The sequence below is a fragment of the Phyllostomus hastatus genome, unplaced genomic scaffold (genome assembly GCF_019186645.2).
Source record: "Phyllostomus hastatus isolate PE091 unplaced genomic scaffold, TTU_PhHast_1.1 phas_contig_86, whole genome shotgun sequence".
Taxonomy (NCBI): Eukaryota; Metazoa; Chordata; class Mammalia; order Chiroptera; family Phyllostomidae; genus Phyllostomus; species Phyllostomus hastatus.
In genome coordinates, this window is record NW_025333977.1 from 32,513,091 (window position 1) to 32,531,231 (window position 18,141).

General features: G+C 53.6%; 1 protein-coding gene across 4 annotated transcripts; it reads left to right on the forward strand.

The window, feature by feature from the left end:
• Window positions 1-314: 314 nt before the first annotated feature.
• On the forward strand, window positions 315-17,235 carry DVL3 (dishevelled segment polarity protein 3). Of its 4 annotated transcripts, none has more exons than XM_045851474.1 (16): window positions 315-769; window positions 5,966-6,035; window positions 6,764-6,885; window positions 7,006-7,115; window positions 7,289-7,424; window positions 7,594-7,687; window positions 7,882-7,951; window positions 8,547-8,686; window positions 8,874-8,950; window positions 9,064-9,131; window positions 9,285-9,434; window positions 10,007-10,138; window positions 10,316-10,483; window positions 13,965-14,180; window positions 14,271-14,681; window positions 15,560-17,235. In XM_045851474.1, the coding sequence occupies exons 1-16, from the start codon at window positions 609-611 to the stop codon at window positions 15,589-15,591; spliced, it is 2,157 nt and encodes a 718-aa protein (XP_045707430.1). In that variant the 5' UTR covers window positions 315-608; the 3' UTR covers window positions 15,592-17,235. The 4 variants fall into 4 exon arrangements, with proteins under 4 accessions (XP_045707430.1, XP_045707431.1, XP_045707434.1 ...); XM_045851475.1 differs by having other exon boundaries at window positions 7,292-7,424; XM_045851478.1 differs by having other exon boundaries at window positions 7,292-7,424; window positions 14,271-17,235.
• Window positions 17,236-18,141: the final 906 nt, after the last annotated feature.

Below are 18,141 nucleotides of genomic sequence, written 5' to 3' on the forward strand. Positions count from 1 at the left end.
CCACCCACCCACCTCTGGGGACCAAAGCGACCTCTGCATTACACACCTCCCATCTGCAGAGGAGCAGCCGATCCCCCTGGGTCCTGAGCCTGGGCCTTGAAGAGTCCAGCAATACGGTCATCCTGGTGACGTCGGCCCTTCCCTCTCTGGGGACCTAGGCGACGGCTACCAAGCTCCCAGCGGGACTGGAACCGGAACGCAGGACGGGGCAAGTGCCGCCGGGCGGGTGGGCGGGGTGTCCGCGGGGCCCGGCTGAGGGCCAGGCCATCTGCTCCGAGGCCAGCCTGGCTCCACGACGGCCTGGGAGGCGGGGCCGCGCCGGGGCGGGGCCGCGCCGGGGCCCGAGGAGGGGAGCGGGTCCGGCCGCAGCCCAGACCCTGGAGGGCCACGGCCACCGGAAGAGTCGCCGTCGCTAGCCGATCTAGCAGAGTAGGGAGCGGAAGCGGCGGCCGCGGCGGCGATAGGCGGCGCTGGGACCCGGGAGCGGCCGGAGAACAAGGGAGCTGGCGCCGTGGCTGGCCGCGGAGCTGGGCTGAGCCACTGGGCCGCGCCGAGCGCCGCTGCCGCGGGAGAGGCCCGGCCCGGCCGCCGGGCCCAAGGCCGGAGCCATGGGCGAGACCAAGATCATCTACCACCTGGATGGGCAGGAGACGCCGTACCTGGTGAAGCTGCCCCTGCCCGCCGAACGCGTCACCTTGGCGGACTTTAAGGGCGTTCTGCAGCGACCCAGCTATAAGTTCTTCTTCAAGTCTATGGACGACGATTTCGGGTGAGGATGGCCCCCACCTCGCCTCCGGGAGACCCCTGCCCCTCCGGCTTCTAGCGGCCACTCGGCCAATTTGCATTCCCCTTGCCACACTGGCTTCTAGCCCTGCTCTGGATTCTAGGGAGCCACTCGGCCATTGGGCTCCCCTTAGTTTTTTTTTTCAGATGCCGAAGTTCCAGCCTCTCTAGGGACTCTCCTTTCGCTCTTGTGGGTACTTTGCCCCCGCCCCCCTCCAGTTTAGGGGGACGTCCAACTCCCCATGAGCAATCAGACTACCAGCCCAGGAAGCCCCCTTACCTCTCAGAGACCAGCGGCCCGCACCGACAGACACACACCCCCGCCCTCCACCCAGTTCCAGAGCGGAGACCCCCACCCTCCTGCCCAAGGAGCCACCTTTTAGCACAGACTTGGGGTGTTTGGCACTCGGCCTTCTCCTTCTCCATCTTTTCAGCTCCACAACTCCGAGCCATATTTGGAGTACCGGGCATCTCAGGGCTGTGCTGTGGGACTTTGAACTGAGGGGAGGGGGAAGCTAGGGGTGCTCCGGCGCCAGGCTGTATGCTAAGGCCTGCAGACCTGATGTTTATTTAGCCGCTCCCCCTTTTCTTGTGGGGTGTGTGGGATGTTGTCAAAGGAGCAGAGTACCTGGCCCCTAAAGAGGAGTCCCCACTAGCCCAGGTGCTGATTTCCTCTCGGAATTGGGGCCCTTTCCCTCCAGATGGTGGCCTTGGAAAGGGCTTCAGAGCCTGAATGGGAGGATCTGGAAGTCTCTTGGTGTTCATCTTCCCTTCCTGGCCGGGTCTTCTTCTCCGCCCAGCTGTGGGGCCTTGGACAGGCAGTTTGGGAGCAAGGACTTCCCCTTTAAGAAGGGATGGAATGTTGGAGCTGAAAGGTTCTGTAGCAGCTGGCCTGGGAGGGGGAGCCTGGCCATCCCTTCACACCACCCCCCAACTCCTAGGGGACTGGGGGAGGAGGAGGCCCCCACACTAACTGGGCGCTGGGCCTGGAGGCCTGTGGGGAAGGCCTTCCCCGGCCCTCCAGGCCTGAAGGCAGCCTCTCTGGCCCTAGCCTGAGGCCTGCACTACTCTCTGGAGCCAAGGCTGAGTGAGGGAAGACAGTCTTCTCCCGGCAGTGTTCATCAGTCTGGCTTCTCTCCCATGACCCCAGCTCTCCTGGCCCTGAGAAGCAAGCGGCTTCTCTCTCCTCTGCCTGGCATGTTTTGCTGTCACTTTTCCCCCCTGGAACTCAGGGTTTGATGAGCCCAAGAGCTCATATGTGTGAAAGTGCTTCTAACTCTTCTTGTTTTTGTTGTTACACTTACCCTGGAGCGGGTGTGGGGGGGCGGGGGCGGTTCCTGGTGTATAATCATTGTCTAGCCTTGGTTTAGAGACAGACACCCCTGACTGGAAGAATCTGAGGAGGGGTGAATCCATCTGCAGGGGGTGGTGGTAAGAGAAGAACAGAGTTAGGAGAAAACCAGATACTGGTATGGGCTTGGGGCAAGTCAGCTGGAGTCCAGTGCCCTAGGGTTACCCTAAGGCCGGCTGCCACTCTCCCCAGGCTGCTGTCAAGCCAGTCCTAACTGCAGTCACAGGAAGGCCCCCATCACATCCACTCACTGTTGACTTAATATTGTTATTTAAATTCAATGTCAGTCCACCCACTCTTTCTTAGCTTGACCAAATCAGTAGTATGAAATCACCCATCTGATTTTCTGTTTTCTATTTCTTTCTGTGATATATTAAAAATAAATATTAACTATTGAATTAAACCATGTTCATTCAGGTAACTCCTGAACACATCTTGCATACATCACCAGTACTTGAAACATCCTTTGCAAAGTATCAGAGTAGGCCATTTTAACAGGGTTGAGAACAATGCTAAAAATGAAGTGGAGGAGGTTGGTTTTGGTTTTATCCCCAGAAGGATTAATGAGCAGACCTGGTAGGGTTATCACAGAGGACTAATTGCAGAGGAATAGAGGAATGTGTATGTGTGTGTTTATACATTTATTTAACAAACTCTTTTTATGGCACTTCTTATAGTGTACCAGGCACTGATCTAAGTGCTTTTCAAATTTTTACTCATTTAATTCCTCTTAACAATCCTATAAATCAGTTAGTAATACATACGCCCAGTTTACAGATGAGGAAACTAGAGCACAGGAACCTGAAGTAACTGGCCCAAGCTCACAGAGCCTGGCCGGTTAGTAGCAGAGCTCAATTCAGCATTAGGAATCTGGCTCCAAAGTCTAAGGCTGGAATCACACAACTGTAGGTAATATTATTATCCCCATTTTACAGATGCATCCTCTCTGAGGGAGATGCTGAGCCTTGGCAAACTGTAGAGAGATAGGGCTGCCACTTACCCCAGCCCCGTGAGGGGAGGGTCAGGCAGAGGCCAGTGACCCCTGCTGACAGACGGGAAAGTGGGTCAGGGGAGGAGGGCTGCTATCTCTCCATTCTCTGCATGCTCACCCTCTTTGGTACTGGCTTGTGAAGCCTGAGGACTCCCCACCTCCCATCTGGTCTCCAGAAGTATTTGTCATGTTCAGGGTAGGCCCAACCCTCTTAAATTATTTGGGAAATGGAGGAAGAATAAGCTTATTTAGCACTGAGAAGATAGTGGATAGAAGAAGGTACCCGTTGCTAGAGTGGCCTTGAGCCATTGGAGGGGATACCATGGGAAGTGGGGCCACTAATTATGTCGCCCCCTGCTCCATGTCACACAGTGTCCTGTCTCTGGGCCTTCTGCCTGGAGTACGCTTCTTCCCCTGGCCTTTCCATGTCCAAATTCTCCTGTCGCCTGGGTTGAGCTTTTAAAGTTATGGTACTTTATTCTATTTATCTGTATACCTACCTTGCTCCTAGCCAGGACCTGCTGGTACCTAAGTAGCACTCAGCAGATGTCTGTCCAGTGAACACCTCTGCTGGTCTCACTGCTCTAACCACTTCCCACACACAGTATGCTTATGCGAACTGTCCACTGGACGGTAGCCTCTGAGAACCAGGCAGGCTCCAGGTCTGAAGCTTCCTGATGTTCATACAATGGCAAGCACAGGACTTAAAATTCATTGGACTCCCAGCAAAGGCTTTTTAATTGCATGAACAATGAATGACGAGCAGATTTGTTTGGTCCCTGCCCATACACCTAGTTAGAAAGGGAGTATGGATCCTGCTAAACATTGACAAAGTTAGAAACTAGCTTTTATTGTATGCCTGGACCGTGCCAGGCATGTACACATCCCATTTACCAGTGTGAGACAAAGGCTTGGGGAAGTTAAACTTCTCTAAGATGGGAGGGCTAATGAGTAGCAGAATTGGAATTTGAACCCAGATTTGACTGACTGCATTAGGGGTATGTGTGTGTGTGTGTGTGTGTGTGTGTGTGTGCGCGCGCGCACGCGTGCGTGTGCAATGGAACCCCGAGCCATTTAACTCCACTGTGGGGGGTAGGGGCCTGTCTGAGGTCCCCCAAGGCTGCCAAAGATCAGCTGATCGTTGTGAGTCAGCAAAGCCTTGGCGACCTGTCAGTGACCCCCAGAAAGAGAGGAAACATCTGTGGCTGGAGCTGTGTGGTGGGGCCTGCTAGGGGAGGGGGTTGTGGGGACTCCGCAGCAGTTTCCCACCATAGGGAGACCCTCTGTAAAGCAGGTCACAGAGTCCCTGCCGTGTGGCCCACATACCCACTTTTCCTTTGAGCCACAGCTCCCAGAGGGGGCTGCAAGCTTTAGGGACCCCATAGCCAGACTGGCTGATAGGTCTGAGCTACCTCCCTCTCTGTCCCTTCTTTCCAATCTGTTCTGTCTCCAGGCTTTCTGCCATGATGGCCCTGAACAGGATGATTTGAGCTGCTTTCTTGGGGTTGCAGTGGGGTTGGAAATGGTAGAAGAGCCAGAGCTGAATGGGAGGAAGGGGGTAGGCTCGGCCTTCGAACTTGGCTGTGAGTCCAAGAATGTGAACATCACAAGGAGCCAAGCACGTTCCCAGCTCCGGGCAGAAGCTCTTTAAGAACAGAGAGAACTGGGCTTCCCAGCCTCCTTGCTGTCTTCCCTGTCTGCTCACAACTCCGGTCATGTGTCTTCCTCTTGCCCCTAATCATGTCTTTCCAGCTCTGTACTGCTGGGTGTTCGATGCAGCCTTGGGGTCCTCCAGCTTCTCCTGTTTCTTTCATTGGCCCCAAACTGTAGTCATGATCTGACTCCTTGCCTCACTGCGGGCCTGTAACCTCCTCCCACCTCCCTGACCCACATCACTGTCTTCTCCACCCTGCCCTCCACAGACCCATATCACCTCTGTCATTGTGCAGGAAAGAATGTGAAATACCATGGAAAGAGTATGGGTCTGGGAGTCAAACAACCTTGGAGTTGAGTCCCAGCTCTGACTTAATTTTCTAGCTCTGTGACTTCAAACAGGTTACTGAATGTTTCTCAGTTCTTTATTCATAAAATGAGGATCATATTGTCCATACAGTGGGGCTGATGGAAGATTATATATTATAACCGTAAGGAGATAAGATAGTATAATTGGTGGAAATAAAGGCTTTGAAGTCAGGCTGACAAGGATTCAAATTCCAGAGCTTCACTTATTACTGGTGTGAATTTCTGAACCTACTGAGCCTTAACTTCCCCACCTGTATCTCTCTTACAGCATTGCTGCATTAAATGAAAAGTTATAAGTAAAGTGTTCGTTTAGTGCTTGGCCCATAGTACTTGCTCAGTAAATGAGAGCAATTGCTATTATCATGATGGCAGTGGAGGATGTTCCGTAAATGCCTTCTCCCCTTTCTTTCCTAATTTCCTTAAATTCCTCATCCACACCTCCTAGAAGAATGTCAGGATTCCCAACTGAGAAGGGAAGAATAGTAATGCGGGTGTGCTTTTTCCTAGTTTAGGGTCAGAGGGAAAGAAAAAGTCTCACCCAGGAGAGCCTCATTGGGGATGAGTAAAGCGCTCTTAAGATTCTAGGGAGTGGCTGTACTCAAGGGGGACATTGATTTGTCAGGAGTAGTTCGCAGTCACCTGATGACTGAGAGGACACCCCAGGAAGGCAGCTGGGTCCCCCCGACCCCTGGTCCCATTGGACAGGCTTGGGCTGGGGGTTTGATTCCCAGTTTAGGTGGAGTCCCTGAGAGTTGGGGTTATAAAGACACCTCCATTTCTGCCCCAGAAAGCTCATGACACTCCCTCTTCCCCTGCAGAGTGGTGAAGGAGGAGATCTCGGACGACAATGCCAAGCTGCCCTGCTTCAATGGCCGGGTGGTGTCCTGGGTAAGGATCCTTCCTCAGCCCTCCCTCTGCTCACGTTCCTACAGTGGGCTGGACGGAGGAAAGCCATGGCTAAGATTGTAGCTCATGGTTTTATGCTTCGATATCTGAATCTACCCAAGATTCTAAAGTCTTGGTGAAAAGTGTGGGCGTGGGCCCTGGCTGGTGTGGCTCAGTGGACTGAGGGGCTGGCCTGCAAACCAAAGCATTGTCGGTTCCATTCCCAGTCAGGGCACGTGCCTGGGTTGTGGTCCAGGTTCCCAGTGGGAGGCACTTGAGAGGCAACCACACATTGACGTTTCTCCCTCTTTCTCCCTTCCCCTCTCTCTAAAAATAAATAAATAAAGCTTTAATTTAAAAAAAGTGTGGGGGTGGTGCAAAAGGGCAAAGGCAGATGCAGAAACATACATTGCAGACAAAAATCGTCTCCTATGACCTCTGCGGCACTTTACCTCAGGTTCCCCTCTGTCACCTGCTGACCTCTGCCTTGGACCCTTGTTCTCTGTCCCCATTCCACGTTATCAACCCATGCTTCCCTGCCACCCTACAACCTGGCAGTGGGCCTGCTGTCCCTGCATGACCCTGTCTCTTCTCCTTCCATGCCCCCTGCTTCATTCTCCCCAAGTCTTCATCCTCTGCCAGACGCCAACTGCCGTACTTCTCCCAGGCGCCTGCCGTACTTCTCCCAGGCGCCCTGGTGCCACATTACCTACCTCCTTCCTCCCCATCAGCTGGTGTCAGCTGAGGGCGCACACCCAGAGCCAGCGCCCTTCTGTGCTGATAACCCATCCGAGCTGCCACCACCCATGGAGCGAACAGGAGGCATTGGGGACTCCCGGCCCCCCTCCTTCCAGTGAGTGTGACCTGAGAGTGGGAAGGGCCCGTGGGGGAGGGCCACGTCAGTTCAGTCCAGGGCTGGGGGAGGGAGCCCCCAGCCTACCCCCTCTCCCACCAAGTCCCCTCTTTCCTGCAGCCCTCATGCTGGAGGGGGAAGCCAGGAGAACCTAGACAATGACACAGAGACGGACTCCTTGGTGTCTGCCCAACGGGAACGGCCGCGCCGAAGGGATGGCCCAGAGCACAGTGCGTCTACGCCTTCCCCACCCCCATGCCCTCCCCACAGCTTCTCCTCAACTGCCCACCTCTTTGCCCAACTTCTTGAGCACTGGCCCCAGGGTAGCTCCTGGCCTGTGCCTCTCTCCTCCCTCCCCTCCTGCACTGCATGCTATGACCCCAGCTGCCTCCATCCCCTGCAGCAGCCCGGCTAAATGGAACTGCAAAGGGGGAGAGGCGGCGAGAGCCAGGGGGTTATGACAGCTCGTCCACCCTCATGAGCAGCGAGTTGGAGACCACCAGCTTCTTTGATTCGGAGGAGGACGACTCCACCAGCAGGTGGGGCTTTGGTTTCATGGGCACTGTGGGGCAGGTGAGCCCTGAGGAACCCTGAACCCTGAGGATACTGGGAGGGAGGTGGACTTTGTGCTGGGGACCCAGGCCCTGCAGTGCCTCTTATGGGGCAGGGCTAGGCCAGCCTGGTGGGGAACGACTGTGGGCCCCGCAGGTTCAGCAGCTCTACAGAGCAGAGCAGCGCCTCGCGCCTGATGAGAAGACACAAGCGGCGACGGCGGAAGCAGAAGGTTTCCCGGATCGAGCGGGTATGGGGCCTGGGATACTAGGGGTGGGTGAGTCAGGGCCAGGGCTTGTGCTTCCTCAGATCCCCTCCCCTTGGGTCAGTGTTTAGAACCTTAGAAGAGAGTTGGTGCTGTGGGCTCACCTTGTGGGGGAGCTAGTGGGGAGCAGTGAGTTCCTGCCACCCCTGCCTGCTGCTCAGAGTCTCTGTCTGTTTCAGTCCTCGTCCTTCAGCAGCATCACGGACTCCACCATGTCACTCAACATCATCACCGTGACTCTCAACATGGGTGAGTCTGGTGAAACCACACTCTCAAGGGCCTACTGTGTGCCAGACACTGGGCAGACCCAAGGAGTTGAAAGAGGCCTAAGATATGTTCCCTGCCCTCAAGGAGTTCTCTTTCATAAACATAAACTGATTATTTCAGTATCTCACAATCATGACTCTTATAGAGAGAAGCACAGAGAGCTATGGAAGCAGAGAAAGGCATCAGGGAAGGCTTTGGAGGAAGTGATTTGTGATTTGCATTCTTACTGTATGATTTCTGCCCTAAGTACATTTTTTTAGGAGATAGCTGGGTATAGTGAAAAAAGCCCCAACTTTGAAATTTAAATCTGAGTTTGAATACTGGTTTTGCCACTTAATGGCTTAGAGAAGTCACTCAAACTCTCTGAACCTCAGCGTCTACTCTGTAAAGTGGGACTGAGAATCCCTGCCTCACATCCAGTAAGGATTAAACAAAGCCTGTTTGAACATGCTGAACACAGCGCCTGATTCCAGTTCCATAAATGCTAGTTTCTGTCCCTTTCCACTCTCTCTAATAAGGGGCTCAGAATTTGGGTAGCAACCTCTCTCCCCACTTAAGGTCTTATTACTCCATGTAGAAAAGTATAACTTCTTGGGCATCTCCATTGTGGGCCAAAGCAATGAGCGCGGTGATGGAGGGATCTACATTGGCTCTATCATGAAGGGCGGGGCCGTGGCTGCCGACGGACGCATCGAGCCAGGAGATATGCTGTTACAGGTACCATTGTCCATCGTGGCTGGTGGTGTGGATAGGGAGTTGGGGAGATGTACCCTCTGTACCCTCACATTCTTCCTACTCTATTCAGAGGCCCCTTCTTGGTGGGGGAAGACCCCCCGATCCACCAAGCTGCCCTAACCCCTGCCCCTGCACAGCTGCTTACCCCACTCCTGGTCCTCTTTCCCAGGTAAACGAGATCAACTTTGAGAACATGAGTAATGATGACGCGGTCCGGGTACTGCGGGAGATTGTGCACAAACCGGGGTATGGATGGGATGGGGCACTGCAGAGGCGGGGCCGGCACTCTGGCTCACAGGCGAGGGGCCCCGTCTGGCCTTCACACAACCTACCCTCACTAGGGACACTCTTGCTTTCAGGCCCATCACCCTGACTGTAGCCAAGTGCTGGGACCCAAGTCCACGTGGTTGCTTCACACTGCCCAGGAGTAAGTGGATGGGGGACTTGGCCCTAAACTGGTGCCTGGCATACGTGAGCCCTGTCTCTCCTGCCTTCTGTGTTGCCCTGAACCCTCACACCTACCCTGCTGACCCAGCACTGGGCAGGGTGGGCAGCCCCAAACTCTCATCCTCCCTTACAGGCGAGCCCATCAGGCCCATTGACCCTGCGGCCTGGGTCTCCCACACTGCAGCCATGACTGGCACCTTCCCTGCCTACGGCATGAGCCCCTCCCTGAGCACCATCACCTCCACCAGCTCCTCCATCACCAGTTCCATCCCTGATACAGAACGTGAGTGTCCAGCCCTGTCCCCTGGCCCCAGCAGACAGGCCCAGGTGAGAGGGACTGATGACGGCCCATGTGGAGACTCTTGCTTGAAAGTCAGAGGGGTCGGAGAGGGGACTCAGCTCATTCCAGACACCTAGCACTGCACCCTCCCTCGGTGGACACCTGACCCTCACTGAACAGTGTTTGCTTCTGAACCAGTAGTGAGCACCCAGTGGGCCTCAGTTTCCTCTTGTAAATGGGACTGATGATGTGCACTTTGCTGGGTTCCTGGGGGTTTAATGGGAGGATATAAAGTGATGCATTGGTCAGTGTGTGACATAAACTAAGCAGGCAATGCCATTTTTATTATAACACACACTTTGCATTATACTAAGCACCTTCATTTACATTATTTAACTCTCATCAAACATTTTTGTCAAACAGATGTTAAAGTCCCTATTTTTACAGACAGGGAAACTGAGTGTCCGAGAAGTCGGTAACTTGCCCAGCACCGGTCCGTGTTTATTAGGTGGTAGGGCTGGAGTGCAAACTCCTGCCTGCCTAACCCACGGTCCCTTTCTGCCTCTCACCCCCAGGCCTAGACGACTTCCACCTGTCCATCCACAGTGACATGGCCGCCATCGTGAAAGCCATGGCCTCCCCTGAATCAGGCCTGGAGGTCCGAGACCGCATGTGGCTCAAGATCACTATCCCCAACGCGTTCATTGGTGAGAGGTCCCCATGGTGGGACAGGACGAAGGAGGGGGTGGGCAGTGAGGGCGCAGGACAGGCTGGGGGCCCAAGAACTCCCTTAGGCTGGAACCAGGCCCAGCCTCGTGGCCTCTGTGAGGCCAGTTGACCCCAGTCAGGTGGGCTTCCCGATCAAATGGCGGCCTTGCCCCCAGGCTCAGATGTGGTAGACTGGCTGTACCAAAACGTGGAAGGCTTCACCGACCGGCGAGAGGCCCGCAAGTATGCCAGCAACCTGCTGAAAGCCGGCTTCATCCGCCACACGGTCAACAAGATCACCTTCTCTGAGCAGTGCTACTACATCTTCGGCGACCTTTGCGGCAGTATGTGCCTTCCTGTCTCCTTGCCCTGTCTCCTGGGTGGGAGTGGGGTGGTGCCCAGGGATGTGGCAGCAAACAGGGAACGCAGAGGAGGGGCCAGCAGAGCTGGGGTCCCAGCTCAAGGCCTAAGTGTCCTGTGGTGGAAGCTAAGCCCCGTTCAGTTTCTCCACCTGCCTGCATCCCCCTGGAAGGGCTGGCATTTCCTAAGTGTGTGTTCTGTGCCCGGCACCATGCTGACTGTTTTTAAAGCATCATCTCACTCTATCACTCAGTCCTCACAACCTCCTCTCACCCTCAGGGAGATGGATTATTTTTTCTGTTTTCAGATGAGGAAACTGAGATATGTAGAAGTTATGTAGCCCACTCTGGGTCTCACAGCTGGAAGCAGAAGGGCTAGGCCATGGGTCCAGGTCTTTCTGGCCCCAGAGCCCTTGTTCTTCCCACCATCCAGGGCTGACCAGTGTGTGATGTTACAGAAACATTGTCTCAGCAAAGCTAGAGTTCCTGTCCTTGGCCCCTGCACAGCCTCCCAGCATCAAACCGGTTCTGTCAGGGCAGGACCTAGGACTGGCCCAAGGCCCCAGGTCCACAGCTTTCTCAGACCCCTTTTTGGGGGGCTCTGCCTCAAGATAGAGCTAGAGAAGCTGCCAGGGCCAGGTTGTAGAGGACTCTGCTAGCCATACTGAGAAGTTGGACTTGATCCTTAAAGAGTTCAGAGCCAATGAGGGTTATTAAGCAACAGAGATCTACATGGAACCCCACCCCCCTTCTCTTTCTGAACCTAAGGACAGCCCTCGGGAAGGGGAGTCTTCGAAACAGGATAGCTGAAACTCTCCCCCAGCAGCCACCCCTGCCTGAGGGGACCTTCTCTCAGCCCTGTGGTACTGGCTGAAGTCCAAAAACTAATTCTTAAAATGCTTCAGATTAGATTCTAGGGACTAGAAAGGCTCTTTCGCAGAGCACAGGTCCTGGTGGAGGGTGGGTCCCTGGCCCTCAGCAGCTCCATTGTGGTCCCATGAAGTAGTGATAGATGCAACACGGTTTTTGAGTTAAATAGTTCCAAGTTCAAATTCTAGCTCCACCCTTAGTGGGGGAACATGAGTAAGTGACACAGCTTCTTGGTGCCTCAATTTGTTGATCTGTAAGATGGAGGTAATAGAATCTAACTCATAGAGCTGTTTTGAGGATGATACAATGTATATAATGCTTTTAGCATCGTGTTTGACCCACAGCAAGTGCCCTGAAAAAGTTGTCCATTATTCGTATATCTAATTGATTCTAAGATGAACTCTTTTTTTCACATTTCAGTGTCTTTGAAATTGAGTGCATCTTACATTAGTGGTTTCTTAGGTTCAGTCAAATGTGGTTATTGTCATCCTTAGCCCTGCCCCCACATTTCCAGGGACACATAAAATTTTTCGGAACAGCTGTGGCTTTTGCTCAAGAGACATTGTTCCATCCCTGGGGCCTCCTGGATCTTCTACCCATGGACCAAGGCCACCAGAGGCCCAGCTTAGGGAAATGCTCACAGAACAGGCCTTTTCCTTCTCACTGGCTGAGGTCTCCTAAGCTGGGAGTGTGGCAGGTTCAAAGGGAAGAGCTGAGGACCTGCATAGCCCCAGGAGCCCAGAGTCACTCCCCTTGGGACAACAGCCTGGAGGCTGAAATAGCCATCAGCTCTTTGAGCAAGAGCCAAGGCAGGCCCCTGCTTCCCACCACCCTCCATGCTAGCTGCTGACCTTGACAAGTTCATGGCTTGGCTGGCAGGCTTCACTGGCTGCTTTACCCCTTCAGAGCCCCCTCTCCTTATCTCTTCTCCTCTGGAAGGTTGGGCTAGCTTACTTAAGGGCTTGGAACAAAGGACTCAGTCTGTATCTGGCAGCTGGCCCCTACGGCACTTGTAGCTCTCTCTGAGAGCTCTGGGACCTGGTACAGATGGGGTGTGAGCAAAGGGTGTTCCAGACAGGTCACTGGTCCTAGTGGCCCCTGATACTCCCTCCCAGGCAGTGCCAGCATTGGTAGGGGCATCCTTGCCCTTAACGGGTGGTACACGACTAACTGGGGGAAGCAGAGTCATGAAAGAAGTGATGTTAATACACTGAAACAAGTGCTGTGAAGCACCAGGCCTGGCTGGGGATGGGGTGACGAGCACAGAGGAGGCACCTAAGTTATTCTCTGTCTGGGCCCTCCCCACCCCGGCAGCTCCAGAAAATTGATTCAGGCCAGTTGCCTTCTACATGGGGAGGCTCTGAAAGACCCTATGTTCATTCTGGCTTGTATTTTTTTTTAAAGATTTTATTTATTTTTAGAGAGGGAGGTGGGGGAGGGAGGAAGAGAGAGAGAGAAAAAGAGAGAGACATCAATGTGTGGTTGCTGGGGGTTCTGGCCTGCAACCCAGGAATGTACCCTGGCTGGGAATTGAACCTGGGACACTTTGGTTCCCAGCCTGCACTCAATCCACTGAGCTATGCCAGCCAGGGCTTCATTCTGGCTTTTAATGGGTATATTTTTTAGTGTTAGGTGAGAGGTGAGGGCAAAATTTCACCTAAATTTCCCCAAACTGCTACTTACTCATTATTAATAACCTCATTGGGAAATGTAAAAAAAATAAGCAACTTTTAGATTTTTTTCTGGCTAGTGTTTGGGTTGACCTCAGGCTGATCAGGCGGTCTGTGGACCGCACTTAGCTCATTTGGAAAAAAATGTGCCTAACAAACACCTTCTTCATCAGGTGTTGGTAACATTTGCATGAGATAGAGTGCTTGTACTGTGCCTAATGAATTGCAGGTATGCAGTGCCTGCTGGTGGTCTGGTATTTCAGCAGGCGACATTCCCCTGCCTTTTTACCCTCTAAGTCAGAGGTGGCAAACACAAGGCCTGTGGGCCAAACCCGGCCCTCCACCTTGTTTTGTCCTGCCCGGTACCTTGTTTCTACCCAGCGGCAGAGCCAAACTCCTTGCCCCTAGTTAAGGAGTAGTTACATTTACACAGTCCTAAAATTACATTCGGCCCTTTGAAGGCAACTTCAAGGCTGATGTGGCCCCCAGTGAAAATGAGTTTGACACCCCTGAAATAGAGGCTCAGAGGAGATTGCTGAATGAGTTTTGCCCCTTCCAGTCAACTGAGGAAGGAGGAGTCACTGCCAAAGGCTTGGCAGGAGCTTTCCATGGGATCTGGAGTTTGGGGTCAGATTTGGCATTAAAGCTGGGAAGTGGTGCCTCCCTCAGGGGCTTCCCTGAGAAGGGTTTCCCTGGGGCTGTCTCTGCAGGGGCTCCCTCTCTACCATTTCTGCTGCATGGCGGAGGGAGTCTGAAGGAGCGAGAGATCTCTGGCCTATGCCTCCTCCCCTTCTGGTGGGAAACTACCACTGCTGTCGCTGTCATCTTAAATGCACCCACCCAACCTAAGCTGGGACCTCTCTCCTGACATTGGGGTACGGGTGTGGGGGGAGTCCCAACATCCGGCCCTCTCCTGCCCTCCACAGACATGGCCAACCTGTCCCTCCACGATCACGATGGCTCCAGCGGAGCCTCTGACCAGGACACACTGGCCCCTTTGCCGCACCCGGGGGCCGCCCCTTGGCCCATGGCTTTCCCTTACCAGTACCCACCGCCCCCGCACCCCTACAACCCGCATCCAGGCTTCCCGGAGCTGGGGTACAGCTACGGCGGGGGCAGCGCCAGCAGTCAGCACAGTGAAGGTAAGGTGGAGGGGGGACCGCAGGGGAGCCCCAGGCTTCTCCCGCTAGCTCTTGAGCATCCCCTACCCGGTCCCTGCCTGTCCCCAACAGGCAGCCGGAGCAGTGGCTCCAACCGTAGCGGCAGCGACCGGAGGAAGGAGAAGGACCCGAAGGCCGGGGACTCGAAGTCAGGCGGCAGCGGCAGCGAGTCGGACCACACCACCCGGAGCAGCCTGCGGGGGCCACGCGAGCGGGCGCCCAGTGAGCGCTCAGGGCCCGCCGCCAGCGAGCACAGCCACCGCAGCCACCACTCGCTGGCCAGCAGCCTGCGCAGCCATCACACGCACCCGAGCTATGGCCCCCCTGGCGTGCCCCCTCTCTACGGCCCCCCCATGTTGATGATGCCCCCACCGCCCGCAGCCATGGGACCCCCGGGAGCCCCTCCAGGCCGTGACCTGGCCTCGGTGCCCCCCGAACTGACCGCCAGCAGACAGTCCTTCCGCATGGCCATGGGAAACCCCAGTGAGTTCTTTGTGGATGTGATGTGAGCAGGGCCCCTTCCCCACTTCCTCCCCACCCCTAACCTGGCTGGCTGCGTCCCTCTCTACAGACGTCCAGTCTTTTTTACTTTGTCTGGTACCTGAAAGGGAAATAAACGGAACTAAATCTAGGTGCGCTAACTGCTCCCTGGGCTCAGCAAGGGCTGGGTGCCCATCGCTGCTGCAGCCCCTAACCTGCCACCAGCCCCAGCTTGTCCCTCCGCGCACTAATAGCTGCACAGGACTTCCCAGGGATCCTTTGCGTCCCTGGGACTGGACTTGCTGGTGCTGCTTTGTACTCCATTAACCCGTGCATACGCTTGAGGAACTGACCCCCGGCGTGCCCTTGAGGACCTGCTCAGCCATTCATCTCCACCTTTTCCCCATCTCAGTTCCTTTTCACCATTCATTTGGCTACACCATCCCACTGTTAAACCTCATCTCCTCAAGCATGTATGCCAGTCTCTTGACCTTCACCCACAATACTAACACACACACACACAAAATTGCTTCATCTGTCCCTCCTAATTGTCCTTTGCCTGCTGCTTGCACCCTACAGCTGTGGTCACCTTGAGTAACTATCCATGCTATCCCTGCCTGTGCTGAGCCCTTACCAGAAGTGCAGTGGGAGCCTTAGTTGCCTGATCTAGTGGCTTCCAGGAAGCATCTCTGCTCTACCCCATCCCCCTCCCAAACCCCACCCTCTGCCCCCCCACCACTACCACCCCTTGCCTGAAGTTGTATCCTGGTTCCTTCAGACCCCTAACCCTACTAACCAGCAGGCTCATCTCACCTCTGGGCCTGAAACGTTTCTTTTCTTTCTTTTTTTTCCTCCCCCAATTTTCCTTGGGCCTGGAGCAGCCAAGAATTTCGGGCTGTTTGACTTTCTGTGAGCCCCAAACGAGGGGAGGCCCAGCCACCGAGGAGACCAGAAACCCTGCTTCAGCAGCCCCTGAGGGCGTCCCAAGGATATTTAGCCCCCACACCCACACTTCATCATGTTGAGCCACTAGGCTTCTGGGGAGGGTCCCAGCCTCTTACCCATATATGAGAGAGATTGCCCACCTTTCCAGAGTGTGTGCATGCTCTCTTTCTCTTTCACACACATGCGCACACACACACACACACACACACACACACACACACAAAGTTGCCTATGCAAATCCACTTAAGCCTCAGGGCTGGTCCCTGCCCAGAGGGCTGGCCCCTCTCTCCCAGTCTCCTAGGTTGTGGGGCTGGTCCCCTGACTTACCTCTGCCCTTTCTCCCCTTCCTCACAGCTCTCAGGCCTCCCCAATATGTCCCCATCATCTTCCTCCCTGGATAGGGCCCATAAGCTGGGCTCAGCAGAGGACTCCCCGGACAACTGACAGGCTGTTCTCACCTGCCCCCTGCCACACACACACTTCCTGTTTTCACAGTCACTGCGATGCCCAGAGTATGGTTGGGCAGGGGCACTTCTGGGACTTCCAGATAGAGTGCCAGGCTTTTCTTTTTCAACCTTATTTTCTAGTTTAAACAAATCATGACATTCTCTTTAAGCCTCTTCTATAAATTTTCTGGTTCACTGAGGCTTCCTAGTTTTCAGAACTGGTCTGTCAAGAGTGAGATGTGCTAAATTCCAGGCTTTGGGCAAACCAACGTGGGGGCATTTTGGCACTCATTCATTTAACAAATACTTTCTGGGGGTTTTGGTAAGTGATGGCTGTGTTGGAATTCTGACTCAGTCTTGCCTGCCTTCTGGCAGCTCTGGTTTGCTCCCAACCCCCATCGTGGCTTCCTCTAGCCACCACTACAGAGCTGCCTCCTGTACTTCTCTTCTCAGATTCTGCCATGCCCGACTTTCCTGAGAATTCTTCCACTATTGCTCATGCCTTCAGTGTTGGTGCTCCCAGTGTTCTGTCTTCTGTCCATTTCTCTTCCCTATTTACTCATCAAGTGGTGTCATCCATCTGGATGTCCTTAACTGACTATGATATGCTGGTGAGTCTCAAATATGTATCTCCATCTTCAACATCCCTCCAATCCTTAGATCTGCGTTTTTATTACCCACTGGACATGTCCATGGACATGTCCATATGGACTCAATTCATCTCCCCCATCTCTTGAATTCCACTCCTAGCTACCTTCACAATCTACATAGTCTCACCAGCTAGAAACATTTATGGGCTTACCCTCCTTCCCATATCTTACTATTTAGCAGTTCATATCCATTCCACTCTAACAATCTTTCTTGAATTTGGCCCTTCTCCCTCTCTCTGCCTCTATTCTAGTTCACAGGAGCATGGGATTTGGAATCAGGTTCTTCTGGGTTTGAACCCCAGCTCTACTACTTTTTGGTTGTGTGATAGGAGAGTTATTGAATCTCTCTGAGCCTCGGTTCCCTCATACATAAAATTATGATAATAATACCTACCTCACAGGGTTGTTGTGAGGATTTAAATTAGATATTGTACGAAAAGTGCCTAGCACAGTGCCTGGCACATGGTAGAATAGGTGCTCAATAAATGGTAGCTATTATTATTATTATTATCATCAGCGTCTCTAAATTGATATGGATTTAGGGTATTTATTGAAGACAAAGCTTTGGGAAAGGTAGGAGTGAAGCCTTGTGTGCTGGTTCAAGGATCAGAAGTGCCTGTGTTCAGTCACTTACAGCTTCAGGCTATGACCACGGTTTGAATAAAAGAGGGCAAATCTTCATTCTGCCCCATTTTGGCTTTCCAGCAAGAGGATGCTAGGGACAGCAAGGCTTGCAACCAGGTTTGCCCTTTCTTGCCCTTCCTTCTTCCCATGATGTGCTCAGCCCTAACTAGAGAGAGCATCAGGGTATCTCTCGTCATAGAAAGAGAAGAGTCAGAAGATTTTCTTCAGGTCCTGAAAAGATTAACTCTGTTCAGACAGGATTTTTCAAATCCCATGTCCAATTAAATTCAACTCACCAAAGGTTTTCTAAGCAACATATCTACCTGTTACTACAGATTCTGACCTTGAGGAGCTGACAGTCATGTAGGTATAGCTGATGTAGAACACAGACATATTCTTGAAAAGCATTTGCTAGTTTCTTCCAAATATTTTCCTCCTCACTCCCCTATCCCTTTCCTTGGGGTCTTGATGCCTGGAGAAAAGGCTCGTGCCTGGCACAAATATATGACGGAAGGGGGGAAAACACCTTGGGAGAATGAGGTGATGTTACAAAGCAGTAAATTCAGCACAAACACTTCTACAAGTCCTATTTTATGTAGAAAGTGAGAACAGCCAATCCTCGGACTCTGGAGACACTAAAGTGCTATAGCGACTCAAGACTTAACAGATGGACTTCCAAAGGCACTAATCCCCTTCAGGTTCACGAGGTGGGGGGCGGGGGTGTGCGGGGGGTGGGGGGTGGGGGGTGGGGGGTGGGGGGTGGGGACAGACACTGAAATAGGAACAGGAGGGACTGTG